The sequence below is a fragment of the Tenrec ecaudatus genome, chromosome 6 (assembly GCF_050624435.1).
Source record: "Tenrec ecaudatus isolate mTenEca1 chromosome 6, mTenEca1.hap1, whole genome shotgun sequence".
In the NCBI taxonomy this organism is placed as follows: domain Eukaryota; kingdom Metazoa; phylum Chordata; class Mammalia; order Afrosoricida; family Tenrecidae; genus Tenrec; species Tenrec ecaudatus.
In genome coordinates, this window is record NC_134535.1 from 122,638,066 (window position 1) to 122,662,208 (window position 24,143).

General features: G+C 37.5%; 1 protein-coding gene and 1 pseudogene across 1 annotated transcript in view; one reads left to right on the forward strand and one right to left on the reverse strand.

Annotated features, from left to right (window-relative positions):
• The first annotated feature begins 5,589 nt into the window (after positions 1–5,589).
• LOC142451625 (proline-rich nuclear receptor coactivator 2-like) lies at positions 5,590–6,450 on the forward strand (annotated as a pseudogene).
• Positions 6,451–12,613: 6,163 nt separating this feature from the next.
• Positions 12,614–24,143, reverse strand: part of LOC142451626 (C-type lectin domain family 12 member B-like) — a 60,587-nt gene continuing 49,057 nt past the window's right edge. Inside the window, exons 2-4 of the mRNA XM_075553348.1 lie at positions 20,049–20,111; positions 18,469–18,624; positions 12,614–12,774 (exon numbers count right to left, since the gene is read on the reverse strand). Coding sequence (XP_075409463.1) covers positions 12,614–12,774; positions 18,469–18,624; positions 20,049–20,111 — 380 coding nt within the window. The remainder of the gene's footprint in view (positions 12,775–18,468; positions 18,625–20,048; positions 20,112–24,143) is intronic.

The following is a 24,143-nucleotide window of genomic DNA, read 5'->3' on the forward strand; positions in this document are numbered from 1 at the left end:
GATTGTAAACAACATAATATGGCAATTTCATCATTTGGCTGATCTTTTCATGTTATAATACAAATATGTTTTTAATATAATACTTCTAAACCTGTGTCACTTTTTGCATTCCGTATTTCTAGGAGAGAATTACGTTAGTCACAATCTAAATGACAAATTTGGTTCTCACTCCGAATATAGGTGTACCTCTGTCAGAAACCACTTTAAAAGCTTCTTGGAAAAACAGCACAGAATCATTCCTAACTATCAGAATGAAGAGCCAAGGAGCCCCAGTTAACGTGAAGAATAGTAACAAGCGGCCCACTTATAACTGCACCCATTGATCCCCAACTCTGCCATGATATTAGGCAGAGTCATTAGAGAAGATTTTGGCGATTTTTATATTTTAAATTCCTGATTGCGGATGCACATACCTGCCATGAGAACTGATGGTTCGCGGTGGATGCAGGAAAGGTGTGCTGAGTACTTTTTGGGAGAAGATCTATACCGGATCACAGAGCTGGCCGGGAAGTTAATAAATGCCCTAGTTGTATGAGCATAAAATGTAAAGTAAGAGAGAATGAAAAATTATCTATTTAACTGATGCTCTTTCATCCTCTGGTAAAGCTGCCAGCTTCTGAAGCGTTCCAGATATCATAATACAGGAAATTATCGTTGACCTTTTGTGAGAAAAGTCTTGTGATTGGAACAGCAAAAGGTGAGAGGGAGGTGTTGCTTTCTAAACTTTCAAAATCAAACTTCTCTAGAAAAAAAATTTAAGCCATCTAAAGATATGGACAAAAGAACATGCATTTATTTCATGTATTGAAACTCTGCAAAAATTTTTCTTAATAAAATTACAAATTTAGAGGACATTTACAATTAAAAAGCAGGCTAAAGCTCTCTCTATATATACTCATCTGTTTCTCAAAATGCCAAGATAAAGAAGATATTCTTAATTACCAATGAGAACAGGGAGGTCCCATGGGTGAGAACCTTGCCCAAAGTCACTTAAAACCGAAACACAGGACAGCTTTACCCCAGAACACCTTTGAGAGGCACCATGCCCAACTAATCATACTGACCTATATTTTCTGTCGATTTCTTTCTTCCTTTTTCTTATTACCGAGAGTTGTTTGTATAGCCATCCCCCGGCTTTGTGTTTCACTTCTCTTCTTCATCACACTAGCTGGGAAGGCCATGATTCCATTACTATGCTCTGTACACACACGCACATATTCACAAACATGTGCTATGAAGCCTTTTCACCAGAATGAAACCACATTTCATTGTTTTGCTGACATGAACCTCCCATTCTTCGTTCAAGATCTAACTTTTCCATGTTTTTTTTCTTTTCCTAAGGTTCATTGAACATAGCTGCAGCTTCTCTGATAAACATTATTTTAATTCAGACCTTAATTACAATTATTTAAAGTATTATTTCATTCTGTAAATAATGATCACAACTAAGGTCTTAATTACAATAAAATGTATTAAAGCAATGGAGTGATCAACGAGCGTTCGGAGCTGAACATTGGATCGTGTTTTGTTTCTCAGGCTGTTGGAATGAGGGAAAGCCTGTGGGAAGGACAAAGCAGCCTATGGAACTGTCATTCGCTGATGGGGTTTGAGTAAAAAAAATGGTTAAGAATCTAGTTGAAATATACAAAATATGATTTTAGGAAAATTGGACGTTTTCAAAAATCAAAAGAATGCAAAATATCGCTACTGTAGGTGTTAGTGAACTGAAATGGACTGGTATTGGCCATTTTGAATCACAAAATCGTATCGCGTACTGTGCTGGTAATGACACTACCAAGAGGAATGGTTTCGCATTTGTTATCAAAAAGCACATTTCAAAATCTATCTTGAAGTAGAATACTCTCAATGATAGTATTTTATCTATCTGCATTCAAGGACGTCTCCTCAATGCAACCATTATTTAAATTTATGCACCAACCACTAAAGCTAATGATGAAAAAAAATGAAGAATTCAACCAACGTAGATTATGCACTGCACAGAACCAAGCAGTGGTTCACTCTGTTGGGCATATGGTTGCTATGGGTCAGAACCAGTGTGATGTCATATAACCAACAAAACAAATTCAGACTGAAGCCAAAGAAAATTAAAACAAGTGTATGATACACGAAATCTGACTTTCAATCTAGCCCACCTGAATTTTGAGAACATCTCCAGAAGAGATTGGCTGCATTGAACACTAATAACAGACGACTTGATGAGCTGTGGGAGGATATTAAAAGCATCACTCATGAAGAAAGTGAAACATTATTAAAAATATAGGGGGCTGGAAAGATCAAAAAGACTTTAGAAGGTAAATTAACTGAGGCACATGGAGGAAAAGATGAAGTAAAGACCTGGACAGAACATGTCAAAGAGCAAGTAGAGAAGAAATAGTAAAATATTGCAATGAAATGTGCAAAAAGGAAGAACACATCCTGCACATCTTAAGTGGAGAACTAAAATTAGTCCAAACCTCAAGTTGCAGTATTGAAAGATTCTATGGGAAAAGTATTGAATCATGCAGGAAGTATCACATGAAGATGGAAAGAATACACAGTCACTATATGAAAAAGAATTAGTTACAGTTCTACAATTTCAAATGGTAGCACATGAGCAAGACCCAATGGTATCAAAGGAAGAAGTTCAAGCTGCACAGAATGCATTTGCCAAAAAACAAGGTTCCCGTATTTGGTGAAATGCCAATTGAAGTGTTTCAACAAGGTGATGAAATACTAGAAGCACTCATTTGTCTATACCATGAAATTAGGAAGACCGTTCTTTGTTCAACTGACTTGCAAGAACTATATTTGTACCATTCCAAAGAAAGATGACAACACAATGCTCACCTATAGAACAATATGTTTCATATAACATGCAAGTAAAATTGTGGCGAAAATCAGCCAACAGAGATTGCAGCAATGCGTTGACAGGGAGCTGCCAGAGATTCACGCTAGATTCAGAAAAAGATGTGGAACAAGCGATGTCGTTGCTGATGTCAGATGGATCTTGGCTGCAAGCAGAAACAGCCAGAAAGATGTTTACTTGAGCTTCACAGACTCTGCCAAGGCATTTGACTCTGTGGAGCATAAATTATGAATAGCCTTAGGAAGGATGGGAATTCCAGAACATCTTTATTGTGCTCATGTGGAACCTGTACACGAATTAAGGCGCAGTTGTGCAAATATAGAAGGGAATGCCGCATGGTTTAAAATGAGGAAAGATGCGTGTCAGAGTTGTAACCTCTCACTATATTCCATCTGTATGCAAAACAGCTATCAGGAAAGCTAGATTATATGAAGAAGAATTCGGCATCAAGATCGAAGGAAAGCTTATTAAAAACCTTGATGCAGATGACACCACCTTGCTTGCTGAAAGTGATGAGGGCTTGCACTTGCTGATGAAGATCAGAGATTACAGCCTCCACCATAGATTACAACTCAATGTTGTGATGAATGTAAAGAAATGTCAAGAAAATCAAACTCCTCACAACTGTGCCAACAGGTAACATCATGATAAATGAGAAAAGATTGAAGTTGCCATAGATTTCATCTTGTTTCAATCCACAATAATGCTATGGAAGCAGCAAGTCCAGAGACCCATGACTTTGCACTGGGTAAATCTACTGCAGAAGACCTCTTTAAAGTGTTAAAAAGCAAGGTTACTTTGAGGGATAATGTACCGAAGTCATACATTTTCAAATGCCTCATATGCATCTGGAAGCTGGACATTGAATAAAGAAGACAGATGAAGTACTAATGCACCTGAATTGTGGTGCTGGCAAAGAATATTGAAAGTACCATGAAGTGCCCAAAGAACAAACAAATCTGCCTTGGTTCAAGTACAACCATAATGCTCCTTGGAAAAAAGTTTGCTGAAACTTTGTCTCACGTATTTTGGATATGTTTTCAGGAGAGACCAGTCCCTGGAGAAGGACATCATGCTTGATAAAGCATAACTCACTCACTGCTATCTATTCATGCTGACTCATGGAGACACCCCCACCCCAACCCCATGAGATTCAAAGACTGTAACTGTTTATGGGAGTAGAAAGTCCAGTCTTTCTCCTGCTTAGCTGCTGGTGGTTTCGAATTGCCAACCATGAGGATTGCGGTTCAATATGAAACCACTGTACCAACAAGACGCCATTGGTAAAGTACAAGGGCAGTGTGAAAGAGGAAGATTCTCAATAAGGATTGAGGCAGTGGCTGCTGCACTGGGCTCAAATTGAAGAATGATGGTACAGATAGTGAAGGATGAAGAAATGCTTCTTTCTGTTGTTCACAGGATCACTCTGAATCAAACCCACCTGTGGCCCCTAACAATGACAACATTAACTCAATCAGGTAATATATTGTTATTTCTGCTTAGTGTTTTTTGAAAACGTGGCATAGATATGTAGACTAGGGCCATTGAGAGTAAGACCCTTGTGAGAGCTGAGCTATGAAATTACCTCAATAATAAATTGTGCTTTTTTTCAAAGTATTCTTTTTACAGATTAATATTCTTACAAGATTGCATTTTTCATTAATCAAGTCAAGGTTGTGGTTTTATTTCTCAGTTTCCATCAAGTCAAAGGTTTTTCCCCTTTTCAGTTGGTCTCTAATATATAGGAAGGAACCTCGATGGATTAGTGGTCACATGCTGGGCTACTCTCCTAAAGTCCAGCAGTCTGAAACCCCCAGCCATTCCAAGAGAGAAAGATGAAGCTTCCTACTCACTCCTATAAAAGGCTACAGTCTCAAAACTCCCTTGGGCAGTTCTACCTTGTCCTATAGCATCACTATGCATTGGCATTGACTCGATGGCAGTGAGTTTGTTTTAGTTTTTTAGCATTTGTTAATATAGTTACTCGCACTCACTCACCAAGATTGCTAAAATCTAGATTCTTAACTGAAAAAATGTGAATGTGCAAATTCCTCTACCCGGTTCTTATGCAAACCCTATGTTGTGTTGAGTTGAGTTCTCTACAAAAGCAAAACTAGTGGCACTTGCATATGTTTGAATATAGAAAGAGCTTTATTTTTCAGCAATTCATGCATACATTTTCATAATAGTTGACTAAATTTCCTTAAATGCAGACAGATATTGTCCTATCACAGACAAGAATGTCCTGTCACAGAAAAGAATGTGCTTCAACATAGATCTTGACATGTACTTTTTACCAATGAGTGCAAATGCAACATCAATTCTCTTAACTGGACATCCCTTGCGGAGGGGTAGTGGGGAGGAGATGAGTCACTCAGGGTTCAGTGTAGCAACAATGAAACTCAAAATCTTCCTCTAGTTCCTGAACGCTTCCTCCCCTCCCAATTATCATGATCCCAATTCTGCCTTGCGGATCTGGTTAGACCAGAGGATGCACAACGGTGCAGTAGGGATCTGGAAACACAGGGAATCTAGGACGCATGAAGCCCTCAACACCAGAGGTGGGAGTGACGACACCAGGAAGGAAGAGGGTGTAGAAAGGGAGAACTGATCTTGGAGATCTGTGTGACCTCCTCTCTGGGAGATGGGCAATGGGAGGGTGAGTGAGGGGAGAAGCGGGACAGTGTAAGATAAGATAGAAAGAGATTTCTACTGAGAAATGGATGGCTTACACAGTTGTAGAAATAGGTAAATCCGGGCGGAAGCAGGCGGCGGCGGCCAGGTCGGAGGCCCCGAGGTGGTCCCCAGCTCCCTTGTGTGTGCTCACGGGCTTCCCTGGTCTCCATCCTCATCGCTCTGGGCAGGGGAGGGAGGCGTCCGCGTCGCGCAGGAGCCGCCGCGGCCATCGTTCCCAGCTCGAAGTCGCAAAGGCTTCTCTGGAGCGTGTGTGCGGAGGAGACTCAGATGTTGGCCTCAGCCCCCAGGGTGGACTCGGCACATCCGCCCATGAGAACGTCTGTGTTCAGACAGACAAAGGAAAGGACTCTTCGGAAAGCACCTATTCTCCAGGGCTTGGCAACAAGGAAGAGGGCAGACTGGAAACCCTGCAATCTGAAAAGCAGACCGAAAGGTGACAGAAAAGCTGAAGAAGGGGGGTGGAGAGAGGTTTAACATTGCAGTCCCCCAATCTAGAAACGTTAGCAAGAACCAACCAACAGCTTAATAGACAGAAGACCAAGGACCAGAATTCCCAGATGAAGATTGTTCATAAGAAACAAGAAAGAGGCCACAGCTGTAATGCATCAGCAGTTGCGTGGCGGGCAAGTGGGGGGAAGAACAAAGTACATTTTCCAAATAATCAAACTTGGGACTCTAGCTTATCAAACCCCAGCCTACTTTTAGGTCTCAAACAAATCAGAACTATGCTGGAGCCAAATTTAGAGAGCCGCCATCCCCCAGTGTTCCCCTCAACCACCAAGCCACTGGGTTCCTGTTTCCTTTCATCCTTCTGATCAAGAAATGATGACATTTCAACTGAAAACCTTACTTAAAGTGCAGGTATAAAATAAGTACTAATGTTTACATTTAAGTAGCCTAAAAAATAGTGGGTCTGAAACAAATCCACTAGCAAACTAATCTATTTCTGTAAAACTAATATAGAAAACAATTAGACTCGTTTGATGTGCACTGTGGTGTACTGATTTTATCAGTGCAACTTATGACAATATTTACTTGATAAATATTTTTTCATTTGACTTAACTCTGTAATTGTGAAACCATTCCAGTTTAGATGTTGGGAATGATGAGATGAATCAAGCTTTTTCTACTTTTTATTGAGGGAAATACTAATTTATCATTCATGGTTTAGTAGATTTACTTGTTGAAAACAAGTGGTTGAGATTATAAGCAGATAGCTCCAACAAACTAGGGTTGAAATCTTGAAGGTTTACTGTTCTAGAAACACTTGACCAGTAATAGCCCAACTTGATGTATTGCTAGAACATGTGAATTTTTCTTAGTGGGTAGTTGTATTTTAGCAATTAATGGTGAAACTAGGTAAGGGCATTAGGGTCTTACTTAAGTGGCACAGTACACACCAAGAGCCCTATTTATGAATGTGCAGTAGAAGGGCATCTATTAACAATTACACCAAAAACATTTCCCACACAGTACTGACTGCTGAATAGCTTTCAAAGTACACTTGTGTCCCAGCACTGCATGAGCTATTGACAGTGACAAGAACCACGCTGTAAAGCTTGCTGCAAAGCAGAGGGTTGCAAAATATGTTTCAAATATCTAGGAAAGAGCCATGTAAATCATGTAATACACTTGTGGCATATGTAAGGTTTTGTTGGCTTTTAGGCTACAGAGATGATTTCAGTATGAATTTGCTGAATGTAAGACCATCGACTGTTTTTATACTACAACCTAATTTGAAAGCTTCAAACAATGTTAAGTTTGCCTTTGTGCTAGAGTGCCAGTGTATGTACGTTCTAATTGGTCTGTTTGTAAGCTATATTTCAAAGAAAATTGTAGGGTAAGATGTCTTATAATGAAAAAAGTTTAAGCTGCTGAAACACTTTCTATTTTTATGAGATGTGAAATGTAGCACATACCATATATACTCGAGTATAAGCTGACCCAAATATCAGCCAAGACACCTATTTGACCACAAACTACATTAAAAATGTACTGAAACACTCGGCTTATACATGAGTATATACGGTAACTTTTTTCCCTTTAGCCCAAAGATTAAGTATTAAAAAGATCCTGCTAACAACCTTTAATATTTTGACTTAGACCAGATTTTGTAACCTGATACAAGTCACTCAATGCCAGTGTACTTTTGTTGTCATGAGGAAGTGGAGCCCCACGGTGGCCACATAAGCAAACTTTCTTGCACAATATTTTGATCAACAGTAATCTTTGCCTAATGAATTGCCCCCACTCCCAGTAGCAATTTAAGATAAAAATGTGGGAGGTTAATTATAAAATTCTCATGGCAAAAGCCATTTTCTAGTTTGGCAGCCTAGGTGTGTTTATAAGCAGAATGACTAAATGAACTTCAAATAAATCCAGATGAAAAGAAAATGTCCCAGTCTAATACTGGTATCCTAAAGACAAAATTATACAGTGCTGTATAAGAATTTGACACATGAAATTTAAGTAAATAAATTTTCTGCCCCCGGCCCCCCCCCCAAAAAAAATAGGTAAATCCAATTCGATCTGGTCCAACCAAAGTATCTGTTTTGTAGTAGCAAACTTCATTTAGATCCCACTCATGCTAATCTGTTTACCTGAGCTAGTGTGTGTGCCAAAGGGAAAGAAAGGGGCTTGGAATGGCAGGCCCAGGGTTCTCCCTGCTTCGCTTGTGCCTCACAAATATAGTATCCCTGGAATTACTCTCAAGCTTCCTCTCTTGTAGAATTTGTCTTTCGCTATGTGTATATGCAGCTGCTTTCAGTCTGTCCATTTTGTATCTTAGAAATGATGAGGTTTAGGACACATCCTAGATTGATAATGGTCTCATTAACATAACAAAGAAAGCCCTATATCTTAACCAGGTTACTTCCTTGGCATAAGGGTTAAAGTCCCATACATAGTAGATTTTTATTGGGGAGGGGGTTGATAACACAATTTAATTGATACTATTGAGCAATTGATAAGTTTTCTCTACCCAGATAATGAAAAAAATATGATATATTACACACCAATTACCAGTCATCCCTACTTGTATCAGATGTTGATATCATCCCACTCATATCCCTATAAACTTTTGATGAACTTTGGTTAACATTTACATCTACTGTCTGGAGCCTCCTTTCTCCTAGAACTATAGGAAACTTCATAAGTTCACTTGCACAAATCTCAGGATTTCATATAGACTTATGCCAGTAACTTTTGCTTCTTCAAGAAGCAGTTGCTCTTCAGAGTTGTGTGTTTGAAACATATATACATATATGTATGCAACAAACATATATTCCTTATCCTGCAGAGTAAAAAGAAAATCCCCTGAGAAGAGAGAAAAGTGAATAAACATAATGATAGAAAAAACAAAAGCAAAAAGTACTTTTACAGGAGTAGAAAGCCTCGTGTTTTTCCCTCATAAGTGATTGGTGGTTTCAAATGGCTAATCTTGCAGTTAGCAGTCCAACTATGACAAGTAGCCACTATGACAATAAGCCTGAAATCTATGCTAGACCGAGAGGATAATATTTTTCCTCTGCCCTTAAAAAGGAGGCTGATGAAAGGGGGGGGGGAGGAGTAAAAATAGAATTAGACATTAATCCTTAGGACATGAAAAAGTCTAGGAAAAGATAACTTGTTAATTTTCATTAGTCTTTCTCTACTATAGATTTTTTAAAAGTATATGTGTTTTGCTTTCATTAAGATAAAAATAAAAGAAACAAATTTTAGATCTCCAAGAAGCACAATATAAAACTCACCTTAGTCTATGTATATATATGTTTTTAAACATAGTGTTTTCCCAGTTTGAATCTCATACCAAATTTAAACAAACTCTCACCAAGAATATTTCTCAAAATTTTCATCTTATTCAAGATTGAAAATTGCTCCACTTAGTCACATTGGACATGCAGATTGAGAAATATATGCAGGAGGTTTGCCTGTTTGTTTTTTCCTATGATAGCATGATGTATGATGAAATAAAATAATTGCCTCAATTTTACTATGAAATATAAAGTTTGAGTTCCTATGAGTCAGAACGGACTTTATGGCAGGAGTTAATATCTTTCTGGCTCTGTGCACATTAAAATAAAATTTGGGTTCTTAATTATAAATGCTTAATTGAAAACTAAAACTAGAAGTCAGATATATTAAACCCAAGGTTCTTATGACATAGATGAGACAGTTATAAAAGAGTCATTTAATTGCTAGTATGGCAGGACCACACCAGCCAAGCTATACATAGATCTCAACCCCATTAGTGCCCCACACTAACACATTAGGAAATTCTTCAGTAAGATAGTTTTTCACTACAACTTCAAAAAGTATTTGACTCATGACTATTCAGCGGTTAGGGGAACGTTAGCCTTCTGAGATAAGATTTTCAATGCACATACAAATGATTATTTCCTAAAGGAGAAACATAGGCAATATTATTTTCCTGATGGATAAAAGGTCTGTGGGGTTAAGAATACAGCATTATGATTTCATGTGGCTGGATTTGAATTCTCATTCTCCTTACAAAACCTGAAAATCACCGTATGGAGACTACACATTTCAATGTAATGACTACTCAGTTATTCTGCAGAGTTCAAGACCATTAAGGGAGACTAGCTTAAGGCGCTCCCCTCTTATGATACTTATGAGGATACCAACTATGATACTTTCATCTCTTCATTTGTATTTCTATAAATAAATGTCTACAATGAGTTAATATGAGCTAAATCAATGACACTGTATGGAGAAGGTCCTTATGCTCCAAGGAGATGATCAATTAGATTCACCACCATAAAATAACAAAGGTGTCTCTAAGGTGAACCTGAGGCAGAAAGAAAACAAATTCAGGAATGAATTTGGGGTCTCTCATTTAATCCTAGCACCTATCTAAAAACAATTAGTTCTTATGGCATGGCTCTGCTTGACACTCACTCCTGTGAAGGAAACACAGAAGATGAATGCTATAGCTCAAGATGTGAGTGGTGAAAAAATTAGATGGGTGCCTGGCTATCACAGAGAATGATGTCTGGAATCTTAAAGGCTTGTTTTCTCTTGTTCTTTTTTTTAATCAATATAATTTGTTTTTTGTCTTTTTTTACTTTTCTTTTTAAAAATTAACATATTGTACACAATCCAATACATCCATTCACATGCATTCCTGTTGTTCAATCCCATCCACATTGGGTAAGGTTATACAATCAGCATTGCTATCAGCTCACCATTTACCCTCCCCCCCACTCCCTTCCTTTCAAGGAATCATTACTCCTGTAACTGTTTCTGAAAGGTCATCTTATCTTGACTTTCATGTACCACATAATCTTAAATATCCAAATAAATATATGCAAAACAAATTAGATCAATGGGGCACAACAAGTAAAAACGATAATAGTAAGGGGGGAAATATTAATAAACTAGAGGATAGGTATGTGGTTTATCAGTGCACCCTGAATTTATCATCCATTCCATGTGGCCTTTCTGAGAGGGACTGCCCAATTATCTTACAGGCGGGTTTGGGGTCTCCACTATACCCATGCCCCTTCACATTCATTTGGCTGTGTTTTGGGACTTCTGGTACCTCTGCCCATTGACAACTCGTGATCACACAAGCTTGTTTGCTTCTTCCATGTGTGTGGGAAACAGAAAGATTTCTTCCAAGTTGTGTCCCCCAAATATATGCCAAACTTAGCTGCTTGCTACACGTAGCAAGTGACTATACATTTGGAGGTCAACAGCTGTAGGTCAGTGGTCATTCTCCCTAAGGGTTATCAGCCATCCAGAGCAAGCAGACACCACTGTTAATCCCACAGCAAGTAGGCCACACTCCCTTCTAATAAGAATAGTAGTAGATTGTTTCCCTGAAGGAGATCCTAGGGAGGTCAAGCCCACTCAAGGGTGGCCAAGGTTAGGCCACTATCATGAATCATGGGTCCACCCTTCTTGTCACATGTATACCTCTATTTCTACCCCTTCCTATCAGGTGCACACCCCTAGTTCATCCCCTTCCTGTCACACTTATGTCTGTTGTACATCCCCTTCCTATGATGTGTATGCCTACTGCATTGCCCTTTCCTGTGACTTGTGGTTACCTGTAATCATACCCCTCCTACGTGGATATAAGCCTTGGTTAGCAATAAATGGAGGTCTCTGCCCCACTTCCAGCCCTGTGCATGGACCTGGCTGGTAAGATCATTGCCCTCGAGGAGGTGTGCATGCTACTATGAAATATGTCTGATTTCTTTATTTTACCCTCTCTCCTATCTCTCTCATGCTCTATGACTTTATTGTAATCTTTATGTATCTTAACTGTACAGTTGTGCTTATCGAACCTGTGATTAGTTGTGGGGGTGCTGGCCTTTCCCCCACACATGTGGGCTTTGTTGCTTCCCTGCTAGATGACAGTTGGTTTAACTACAAGCTTTTAAGACCCCATATAGAAAATGATATATCTTTTGATAGCTGGGAACCATCATCTTTCTTCACCCCATTTGCTTATGCACACATACTATCTTCAGCAATTGTTACAAGGGTGAGTATTATATAATGTCACATTGTTGGAACAAGCCATCTTGAACTGAGGCAAGATTTAAGCAGGACCCCAAAGTCCATCTGCTTCCTTGTTGCAAGTGCATATACATATATATAAACAAATACATCAGAATTTATATATATACATACATACATTTTCCTATTCCACTATTATGATTACCTAGCATTCACCTCTCAGTAAATCCTCCCAGATATAAATCTATTGAACAAACACAATCAGAAAAGCTACACCCTCCTCATCGTCATCAAATTTAGACTACTTATTATTCCCCACTACCCATCATTGTTGCTCCCTGTTCACCTCCCCTTCCCCTCCTCTCCTCCCATGACCCCCTAGGCCCATCAGTCTATAAGTTTGCCTATTCTGCCTATCTTGGATTGATAAACAGCAAGCAAACAAACACAAACATACAGATAGTCACAAGTCTAACAGGGACTATGACATAGAACAGATGAGTGTCTCTGTGTTACAGAGAGAGGAGGACATGTTATAAAGCATCCCTCCTGACCCCAGTTCTTTTAGGTTTTCCTGTCCCGGGTCCCGGCTTGTCTAACAGCACATACATCCTTTTCATCTTCATCCATAGTGTTCGAAAGGCGAGCATCCTGTAAGACCACGTTGCTATTGCCGAGGTCAACGATGGAGCCTTCTAGAGACCCCCACACATGCCCAATTAGGCCTTTAGAGAGTTAGACCCCTTGTGAGCAATCCTCAACCAGTTCAGATGGGGGTACAAGCGCTGCCCCCCTATTCAGAAGTCTATGATCATGATCCTATCTTGGCTCCCTTCGCTGATCGGTTGCACACCTCTCATGTTTTGTCCCCCAGGTGGGAGGGTGAGACCGGCCTCTCTCCTCAAACTGTGTCTTCAGGACTGTCCTCTGCAGCCCTGTCATTAAGGGAGAGGGTGCCTCCTCCGAAACGGTGACTGGCTCTGCAGTCAGCTATGGGAACAAGCAAGTATGTCACCCTCATGAGTTGCCACCCAGCGAGGTGGTCTACCCTCGCATTCCTTTCCTGTGGAGATATAAACAAGACCCTCCTCTTGGGGTGATTAGAACACTGCCTTGGGGTGATTAGCACACTTAAATATTTATTTTCAAACAAGCAACAATCGAAGTGACATGTCAACTAAGCCCACAAGGAAGAAACACACCAACAACCGTGATCCAAGGACTGTAAATTTTATCATCCAAATTTGAAGGGGCATAAATTGTATGATTCTGGCGAGCACAAGGCTATGGATGAGAGTGGAAACCCAAAACATATTTGCAGGATTGACATAGAGAATAAGCCTCTGATGGTTTCCCTCCAATCACAATTGAGGGATAGGAACAACCAGTCGATCAGAAAGAGAGTAGTGTAGGGAAGACTGTAATAAATTAAAATGATAAACCTGATTCAAATGGTTAAAACCCTGCCATGTGAATAAATAAATAAATAAACAAACAAACAAATAAATAAATAAATAGACCTTGCTGCGTGATCTCTGGTTTGATACAATTTGTGCTTAATCTGTTTTTTAATATTTGCTGTGTTGTTTGTTAGTTTTTCATTTCAGGGTTTATCTCTTGTATTTTGACATTGTTGGTACCTTTCTTGACTCTTTTATATATTTTTAATGATTTTTGGTATGTGAAACCCAGAATGGATGACACTATGGAGATAATAGCTAGACGCTGATTGTGGTTGTGATTATGCAACACTGCTTGGTATGATTGAACTATGGAAAGTATGATGTCTAGATTAGGTCCTAATAACATAGTTTGAAAGAAAAACAGAGTTAACAAAGAACATTAACATTGCCTTTGATTTATTCTCAAGACAATGAGATGATGACAAAAATTTCCAATTTAATATACCATAAGTTTGGCATAAGGTGCTCTCATGGTCATTATGCCTCATGAGAAATATAAGGCTGACTGTGCCCAAAGATTTAGTCTTGGGAACCCGATACACTCATAGTTGAATTGATGGCGGTGGATTTGGTTTCCGTTTGACAAACGTTGCTCTATTATAAATATTAACCTTTAAATGATGTTTATACATATATTTTTTGTGTTCAGTACAATGTAATGACATTCTGACAGAGAAAATATGCAATGATGCATACACAAGTCCCTTTAAATTTAATATTAAGACATATTTAATAAAAATACATGTATAAAATTATTGACATTAGTGATTTATAACTTTTTAGGTAGACACAGAAATTTCATCAATTTAAAAATAATAAAAATTCACAGATATGGAAGTTATATGAGACATAATTTTCCACATATTCCAATAGCGAATTGGTAATAGTAAACATAAATGAATTGTTCTTAGCAATCCAGTGTCTGTTCCCCAACACATGACCCAAGAAAACATAAATAGACTCAGTGCTGACAGATGTAATCATTTTTTTCCTCGCAAAGTCCATTCAAAATCTCCTCCTTTGGACTATATAAAATGCATTTTTCTCAATCTGAAATTGAAGTGAATAAAGGTCTGCAATAAAGAAGAAAATATTGACATTTAAGAAACAAAAATGAAAATGTTAAGGAATGCTCTTTATGGTATTTGAATACATTAAAATTAAGAAGCATTACTTATTTTTAAATTTCATAATTGTTTATTTTTACCAGTTTCACTGACATAAAATTCACATATTATATACTCCCTTTTTATCATTTTATTGGGGGTACATACAGCTGTTATCACAATCCGTACCGTGTCCATTGTGTCAAGCACATTTGTACATTGGTTGCCATCATCATTTTCAAACATTTTCATTCTACTTGAGCCCTTGGTATCAGCTCCTCATATTTTCCCTCCTTCCCTCCCTCTCACTGCTTCCCTCCTTCCCTCATAAAACCTTGATAATTTATAAATTATTATTTTTTCATTCTTACACTGCTGATGTTTCCCTTCACCCACTTCCCTGTTGTCCATCCCCCCTGGGAGGAGGTTATGTGTAGATAATGGTGATCAGTTAGGTTTCCCTTTTCTCCCCTACCTTCCCCTTCCACTCCTGGTATCACTACTCTCATTATTGGTCCTGAGGGGTTTATCTGTCCTTGATTCTCTGTGCTTCCAGCTCTTATCTGTACCAGTGTACATGCTCTGGTCTAGCCAGGTTTGTAAGGTAGAATTGGGATCATGATAGTGTGTGTATGTGTCAGGGGGTAAGGGGGAAGCATTAAAGAACTAGAGGAAAGTTGTATGTTTCATCGATGCTTTACAGTGCTCTGATTGGCTCATCTTTTTCTTGTGACCTTTCTGCAAGCAGATGTCCAACTGTCTACAGATGGACTGTGGGTCTACACTCCACAATCACCCTCATTCACATTGATATGACTTTTGGTTCTGGGTCTTTGATGCCTGATCTTTGATCTCATGATCACAAAAGATAATGTGCTTCTTCCATGTGGGCTTGTTTGTTTCTTAGCTAGATGGCCTCTTGTTTATCTTCAAGGCAGTAAGCCCCCAGATGCTGTATCTTTTATAGCCAGGTGCCATGAGCTTTCTTCACTACATTTGCTTATGCACCCATTTTGTCTTCACTGATGGTGTCAGGAAGATAAGCATCACAGAATGCCAAGTTATTAGAACAAAGCGTTCCTGCATTGAGTGAGTACTTAAGAAGAAGCCTAATGTCCATCTGCTACCTTAATACTTAACATAAAATATAGGTACATAGATCTATTTCTCAACCATTATATATAAATATGTTTACATATGTACATGCCTGTATTTAGACCATTGTAATTGTCCTTTGCCTCCTAGCTCTTTCCTCCATTTCCTTTTACTTTCTTGTCCCACTATCATGTTCAGCGTTCATTTGGGTTTCAGTAATTCCTCTCACCTAGATTGACCTTGATCAAGCCCCACCAGGCATCCTATACCCTCCTTGCCATCAATTTTAGATCACTTGTTGTTCCCTTATCCCTAGGTTCATTGACACCACCTTCCCTTTCCCCCTTCCCCCTCCCATGTTCCCCCAGAACCATTGGTCCCATTGTTTTCTCTTCATATTATATATTTCAATAGTTCAATCACATTCATAAGTGTATAACCATCATTAAAATCAATTCCAATACATTTCTTCTTTCTTATATACTTGTTAGTTCACCATTTTTGCTATCCTCCCCTGTCATGTCCCTTTGCATCTATTGATCCAGTTGTTCTCCCTCTAGATTTCCTTAATCTAGATTTCATATACAGAAAATCACACAGAATGAAGACAAAATACAAAAAGTCCAACAACAATAACACACTGAAACAAAGGAAAACCTCAATTGATAACAAAGCAGAAAATATTGAAACTGGGGTAATTACACGTTGGGTCAAGAGAGAGAGCACTGACAAGGTGTCACATTTTGATCTATGTATAATTGATATGATCTTCCTGCAATGTACTTTGTCTAGTTACAAGGTCTTTCCCATCTATGATCCATTGTGAGAGGATCTTCCCCAGTGGCTTAATTTATATGGGGGACCAGCAGAAGAGTTTTGGGCTTTCTCTGTCATCCACAGCCTTCTGCAAACTGGATGTTCAGAATTTAAGCTCTAATACCAGTCCTTTTTCTGGATTTGGATTTCATTGTTTACCATTCTCAGATAACACAAACTTGTGTATTTCCTCCCGGGGAACCACCTGAAGCCTCATTTAGATGGCTACTTTTTTTAAAAGAAGCTTTTATCACTCTGGATGCTATTCTTTCTGATAGCTGGGCACTATCTGTTGTCTTCAGGACTCATATCTTCAGTGATTACTTTATGTAGGTAAATATTGAGCAGGGAGACATTCATTTATTATTTTTTCCTAAGTAGCCATAATCTTCATGATTCTGAGCTAGGATGATATAGGAAACTTAGTTATTTCCTCAATAATAGCTAGCAGTGAGACAGGAACTATTTTTTGGTATGTTTCCTATTATCTTTAATAGTCTCAGTGTATGATGTGTTTCATTTCTATTTTATTCAAAGATTTATTGGCTAATCTTGTCTAAGAAGACCAATCATATACTTGTTTATAAATGATGGTATAAATTCTATGTTAATAATTAAAATAAAGATACATATAGGTACAGAAGATAATTCATAATATCATTAGAGGATCCCCAAAATATTTGGCTTCCAAGAATAAAGGAAAAAAATCAATATAGCACTTTTGTTGACTACCTCAACATGTGTGAACATGTTTTATACATATGCACAGTTTTGTGTCTTTCTAAAACTCACAAAAATAATATATTAAAAGTTACTTTTTATCCATAAAGATAAAAACATTCATGTGACTTGAGAATGAGTTTTTTTGTTCTGCATTGGACTAAAATTTTATTCTGTTGCACCTAATGCCTTTTCTGTGATCTCATACCCTGGACTGTGCACCCTAAGTATAGTGCTCCTGGGACGTATCTGCACTTATGAGATCTACATATAAACTCAGAAAGAACAGATAAGGTACATGAGCGTGAGAAACTTACAATTGCTGAGATAAAGCAGAGCCATCCTCCCATAACCAGATGTCACCAGTTTCATTGTAAGAGAGCCTAAGCCAGTAAAAATGGGGACTGTATTTCAAAAAACCCTGCTTAGAAAAAGACAGACATATTAACTTAATTTGAATCTATTCCGGGATTGATGAGCATCAGACTCGGTCTGTCAGTCATGCGAACCAACGTTCTCTTTCATTTCTAATCTCTGAGTGACAGGTGTAGGCCGCATATTTCTAATTTATCCACTCATTTATGAAGAAAAACAATCGAAATGCAAAATCTTATGTCACTATGAAGTGGAACATGTTATATAAAAAGTAAGAATTTTTATGGAACAATTTCTTCACCAGTGATTGCCATTTAATTTTTATCTGAAATCAACAGGGTCTTAAGGGATAAATCCATAAGCAGAGTCTACTTAATTTGTACTTGGTACAGGTTCTTCATACAGATAAAATAATCTTTAATTTTTCTCAAAAAGTGAATAATTTTATGATAATATCCTTATAATCTTTTCATCACAAAGAAATAGTAAAACTCACATAATTAGAAATGAAATGATAAGTTCAATGAAAAAACCTAAAAATTATACTTGTTTGGTTGGTTACTTGAATAAAATGAGCAAAGGGAGCAATCTAACAGTTCTCCTTTGATTTCTTTGAAGTTTCTTGCCCTTATATAAAATCTTGACTTTTACACCTCTGTTATAAATCTCTGAGGGAAGTTATTTGGACTTTTAATGACTTATTCGAGATGTAGAAAATTAATAAGTAATTTTTTTCAAACAGACCCATCCCTTTACTCTGTGTTTGAAAATGAATCAAAATAATCAAGTTACTTGGTACTATATTATTTTCAGGCATAGAAAAATGTGAGAAAAAATAAAGTACATGCCAATTGATCTTTGCTTTTTTGGTGAAATAGCTTGGAGTTCTGAGAAATACAGAAATTTCTACTTTCTCCCCAAGTTTCTTTTTTATAAGAAATGAAGTAGCAGTTGCTTTGGAAGCCAATCCACTTTTCTGGACAAGAATGGCAGTCAGAGTCTAAGACAAAATAAACATGATATGTGACAATAAACATTTAAAATTTTCAAAGACATTTTACTTAGTATTCAAAAATGTTTTCCATTTACTCATTTTATGGTAACAGTATCTGAGAACCTACTATAAATGTACACATGCACAGCATGCTATTTCCAGAAAATATTCCTGTGCCCAGCCAGACAGGATGTTTTTCTCCATGAACATTACATTCTAGAAAGAGTTAGAAATATTTCACTCCTAATCACTTATTAATTGTATAGAATAATAATCTTAGCAACTACACAAGTGGAATATGGTGTACAAAGACAGCACATAGCAACTGAAAACAGGGAAGTTAAAAGAATCACCTTTAAAAAAATAAAATTTATGCAAAGACAAATACCATAAACAGAACTTAACTAGATCATGTTTTTCGGTATGTGAAACCAAGGACAGGTAAATTTATAGAGACAGCACCTGAATTAATGATTCCTTAGGGATGTGTCAGGGGGAGTTGGGGAGAAATGGGGAACTAATAATGTTGAATACAAGAACAAAGAAAATGTTCTAAAAGTGATTGTGATGATAATTATACAACTCTTGTTGATGTGATTGAAATATGGGATTTCAGGATTTATGAATTATATGTCAGTAAAATTGTTTTAAAAATAATTAAATCATAGAGAAGTGTAAATGGACAAAATATGTCAGCATATTCCCTGAATTAGAAAAAAATGCTATACATTGGTAAAATTCTAACATGTAAACTTCTTAAGAATCAAGATAAGGAAACAAATAATGTCCAATAATGCAACTTATCAGGAATAGTGTCTTCAGCATTTCTTATCCATCATGGTTAGTCATGACACGAGCTAGCCATTCAAGTGGATAGCAAAGGAACAGCTTTGAAGTTGTGGGAATAAACTGGGAAGTAAGGGCATTAAGGTAACAGGTGAGGGGGAGTGCTTAAGGGAAAAAATGGGCATTTCTGGATAAGTGGAATTCAGAATTGTGGAAATGAGGCCACAGAATCCTGAATCCAACAAAAGCAACTGAAAAGAGAAGAAAGTTTGAGTTAGGGGAAAATACTACATGCAATCAGAATTAGTAAATAATATTAGTAAATAATATTTACTATTAGGCTTAGTCTATTACCTAATGATGAGCACTCAAAAAGGAAAAACATCATTTTGAATTAATATTTGCTTTGTTATTTTAATACATGTACACTCAGTGTAATGTAATCATTTTTACATTACAGCACAATGAAATGAGACTGCTCAATAATTGATGGAGCAGACTTGTATAAATACATAGACTATTCCATCAAATCACTTGTAAAAAAAGCGATTAATGTTAATTTTTTACCAATAGTAATTAGTCAGAATTGACTCAATGACAAAAGGGTATACCCACAATAAGCTTTTCCAAAGAAAGAAGCTTACCCCTCTTGTGTTCTGTGGTGCATCCTGGCAAGCGTGTTGGCTGAATATTTTCTTTCCTAAGTGCTATAAGAGATTATTAAAGATTTAGATAATCAGATAGAGATTAAAGTTGTTGATAAGATAACTACTTACTACACATTAGAAATGTCAGGCCTTTGTTGTTAAATGGTCTATCACAGCTTGGATCTTTATAAAGACTTGCCAGCAGAAACTTACACTTTGTCAGCAAAATCCCGAAAGTAGCCATCAATAAAAGGCATAGTATTCCTAAAATCCCAGAAACCAGTCTCCATGGAGTAGTCTGGAAAACTGTAGTAAAAGATAAATAATATGACGGCTTAAAGAACAGAACACAGTTTGAAGTTTATAAAAACAGAAGCCAATTAGAAAATTCCCAGAAGTTTTTCTTTTAATTTTATGACAGTCATTTTCTAACAGAACTTTGAAAAACAAAGATACCCTATTTACAACTATGACCAATGCCAATGTTTCATGCAGCGTACTTTATTCTTGCATGAGATGATTACTATATTCACTGTTCTACCAGCTCTGTCTCTGACCTGCAGTAGATTTACCATTTTATTTTTTAAACTGACAAGAGAACATAAAAATGTTGAGTCAGAAGAGAGTATGAAGCTGTAGCATAAGGTTGACGAGCCTCCAGAGTACACATTCATTTTAATTCTCTCAACAAACATCACAAAGTGGAGGGCATGATTGTCTTTAGGTCACTCCAAACCAAACCACTGCCAACTCACGGCATCCCTACCGCATGCCCTGTGCGTTTCTGAGACTGACTCTTCCCGGGAGTGGAAGCCCGTGTTTCTCCTGCCAAGGGGCTGGCAATTTCATTCCGCTGACCTTGCAATTATCAGCTGAATGCTTAGGCAGGTGAGAAACTTGAGGGTCCATGAAAATGTTATTTTCTCATGGTATCAAAGCGAGTCCACACCAGAAATCCAATTAAAGTGTGTCTAGACCCAGAATCTTTCACTTAACACATCTGCCATTATCGTTAGCAATAACGCTGTTCAGGAGTGTGCTTTTCTGCTCATCTGCAGGCAGGCTCTGCTCTGAGAGCGTCATCCTAAGAGAAGACTCTGGATCTGCCTGGAGGAGATGTCCCCCCACAAATGCCTGGCTAATACCATGAAAGATGGGTTCATTTCCCATTATAATGAATTATGATCCATAAAGAACGTTTATTACAAAAGCAAAAACAAAAAATAAAACCAGGACATTTGCTCACATATCTAATACCTTATTATGATAAATCAAATTGAATTATGATACCTTAGTTTTTAAAAGAGAACATTTGCTCGTATCAAATTTTTTCTAATAAACTTCATCCCTCAAACAATCAGCCTTCAGTAAGCCTGTATTAACTAACACTCGTTAGCGTGCCTCCATGCAGTTTAGCTTGATTAGCGTCAGTATACTTTTGCAACTTCATCCTTTGGGTGACCTCTACAATCTGTTTCAGTATAAATGCTATGTTTTCAGCATAACCCCTCTAAACATTGTGTCAATCATTTTATTCTGTATTTCTAGGAGAGAATGGTGTTAAATTTATTGTCACAATGTAACCTGGAGAATTTAGAGGTATTTCTGGTGGAAAACCACTCTAAACCTCTTGAAAAAACATCACAAAAGGATTTATAAGTATCAGAATGACGTACCAGAAATTTAAATTTAATGAGCTTACAAGTGACAAGCCTAAAAATGCCCAGTACTGATTGGATTCATTTCCCTTCTAACACCACCTTAACATTAGGCAGAGCCATCAGGTGGCTTTCTATTTCAAGTTTTAAAATTCCCGAGGACATACATACCTGCCATGGAAATTGGTGCTCCAGGTCAATGCAAGAAAGGAGTGATGAGCGTTTGTTGGAAAGCAAAATTATCTCACAGAGCTAAAGAATCCACAAGTTGTATATATATATAAAATAAAAGAGAATTGTGTGTTTCAACAATGCTGTTTCATCACCTACCGGTGAGCTACGTATGTAGCATGAAAGCAGCCGGAAACATGTGATTTCTGAAATGTTCCAAATATCACAATACAGGAAATTATCACTTACCTTAGTAATAAAAACCATGTGATTAGAATAAGAAGTGAGAGAGAGATGCTGGTTTTTAAGCTTGTACCCGAATAGTGATGTAGAAAAAAAAAATTCTAAGCCATATAAAAATATGGACAAAAGAAGGTACATTACTAAAACTCTGTGGATATTTTTTCTTTTAATAAAAATAAACAATCATTGTGCATTTACCATGTATCAAGTAGTCTGAAACATTTTATATCTACAAATTCATTCAACAAGATGTCAAGATAAAGAGGATGCAGATATCTTTATTTAACGATGTAAATACTCGTGTCCTCTTGGTTAAATAACTTCCGCCTTGTTACCTGAGCAAGAAGTACAGACAGCTTTACAGGATGCCCTTTAGAGCTCACCATGCTCAGGGGATTAAGCCCATCTTCTCTGTAGACTCCCCTTTCTTTTCTCCTACACGGTGTAATATATCTAACCATTTATTATCTTTGTGTTTCTCATCTCTGTCTCATCAAACCAACCACATAAAGTAAAGATTCCACTATTTTTCTATGTATATAACACACACACCTGTATTATAATGCTTTATCACTTGTTCTACAGCCACACTTCCGTGTCTTACATTAATCTTCTTTTTACAACTCCTCACTTTCCAATGTTCTATTTCCAAGGCTCTTTGTATATGGCAGCAGCTGCCCTGATAAATTCTGTTTAATTTACATGTTAATTGTTATAATCATTTACAAGTATTACCTCATTCAGATATTATACTGATATTTTAGCTAAAACTTTTCAAAAATCCTCAAAAAAACATTTACGTGAGCATTGCAAATGTGAGATAGATAGAATGGGAGTCTTGAGAACAGTTCCTTGATCTGTGATCTAATATCTAGCAATAAAAACTACCATTCATCCCCATAGGAAATGATCTCCATAATCAATTGTGCTATTATACTTCGTTCATCTTAATATTTCTACAGGTGAACCTGCTCTAAAGTTGAATTTTACATTCAACAAATCAGGCTTGTGGCTTCATTTCTAAGTTTTGTGAAGACACAGTTTTCCATCTTTTTAGTCATGTTGATATATTTGCCTTTACTCACACATCAAAATTGCCTAAATCTAGGTTCCTACTGGAGAATATGAACACGAGCCTTCCTTTATCCAGTGCTTATGGAAATTTAAGTTGAGAGGAACTATTTTTATAAGTAAACCTTTTGACCAATATAAACTACTCATAGATAACTAGTTGGTGTTGGACATTGCTGAACCAGTAGAAACCTGCCTAATGTCAAACACCTTTTGCCCCCATATAAAGGCATTGAAACTAAAATGAGTTTAGGATTTTTCTTTAGGTTTTAGGTTTGGGATCCAACATAATTTTCAAAACTGTAATGAAATATGCAGTAAATATTATTGGTACAATGCTATCACTTTTAGATAATCTTTTCTTAATCATTTTGTTGGGCTTATACAACTCTTAACACAATCCATACATACATCAATTGTGTAAAGCACATTTGTACATTTGTTGCCATCATCATTCTCAAAACATTTGCTCTCCACTTGAGCCCCTGGCATCAGCTCTTCATTTTCCCCCTCCCTCCCTGCATCTCCCGCCCTCATGAGCCCTCGATAATTTATAATTTTGTCATATCTTACACTGTCCGATGTCTCCTTCACCCACTTTTCTGTTGTCCGTCCCCCAGGGAGGAGGTTATATGTAGATCCCTGTAATCGGTTCCCCCTTTCCACACCACCTTCCCTCCACCCTCCCGGTATCGCCACTCTCACCACTGGTTCTGAAGGGATCATCCGTCCTGGATTCCCTGTGTTCCTATCTGTACCATTGTACATCCTCTGTTCTAGCCAGATTTGTAAGGTAGAATTGGGTTCATGATAGTGGGGGGATGGGGGCAGTGAGGAAACATTTAGGAACTAGAGGAAATGGTATGTTTCATCATTGCTACAGTGCACCCTGACTGGCTCGTCGCCTCCCCGTGACCCTTCCATAAGAGGATATCCAGTTGCCCAAAGA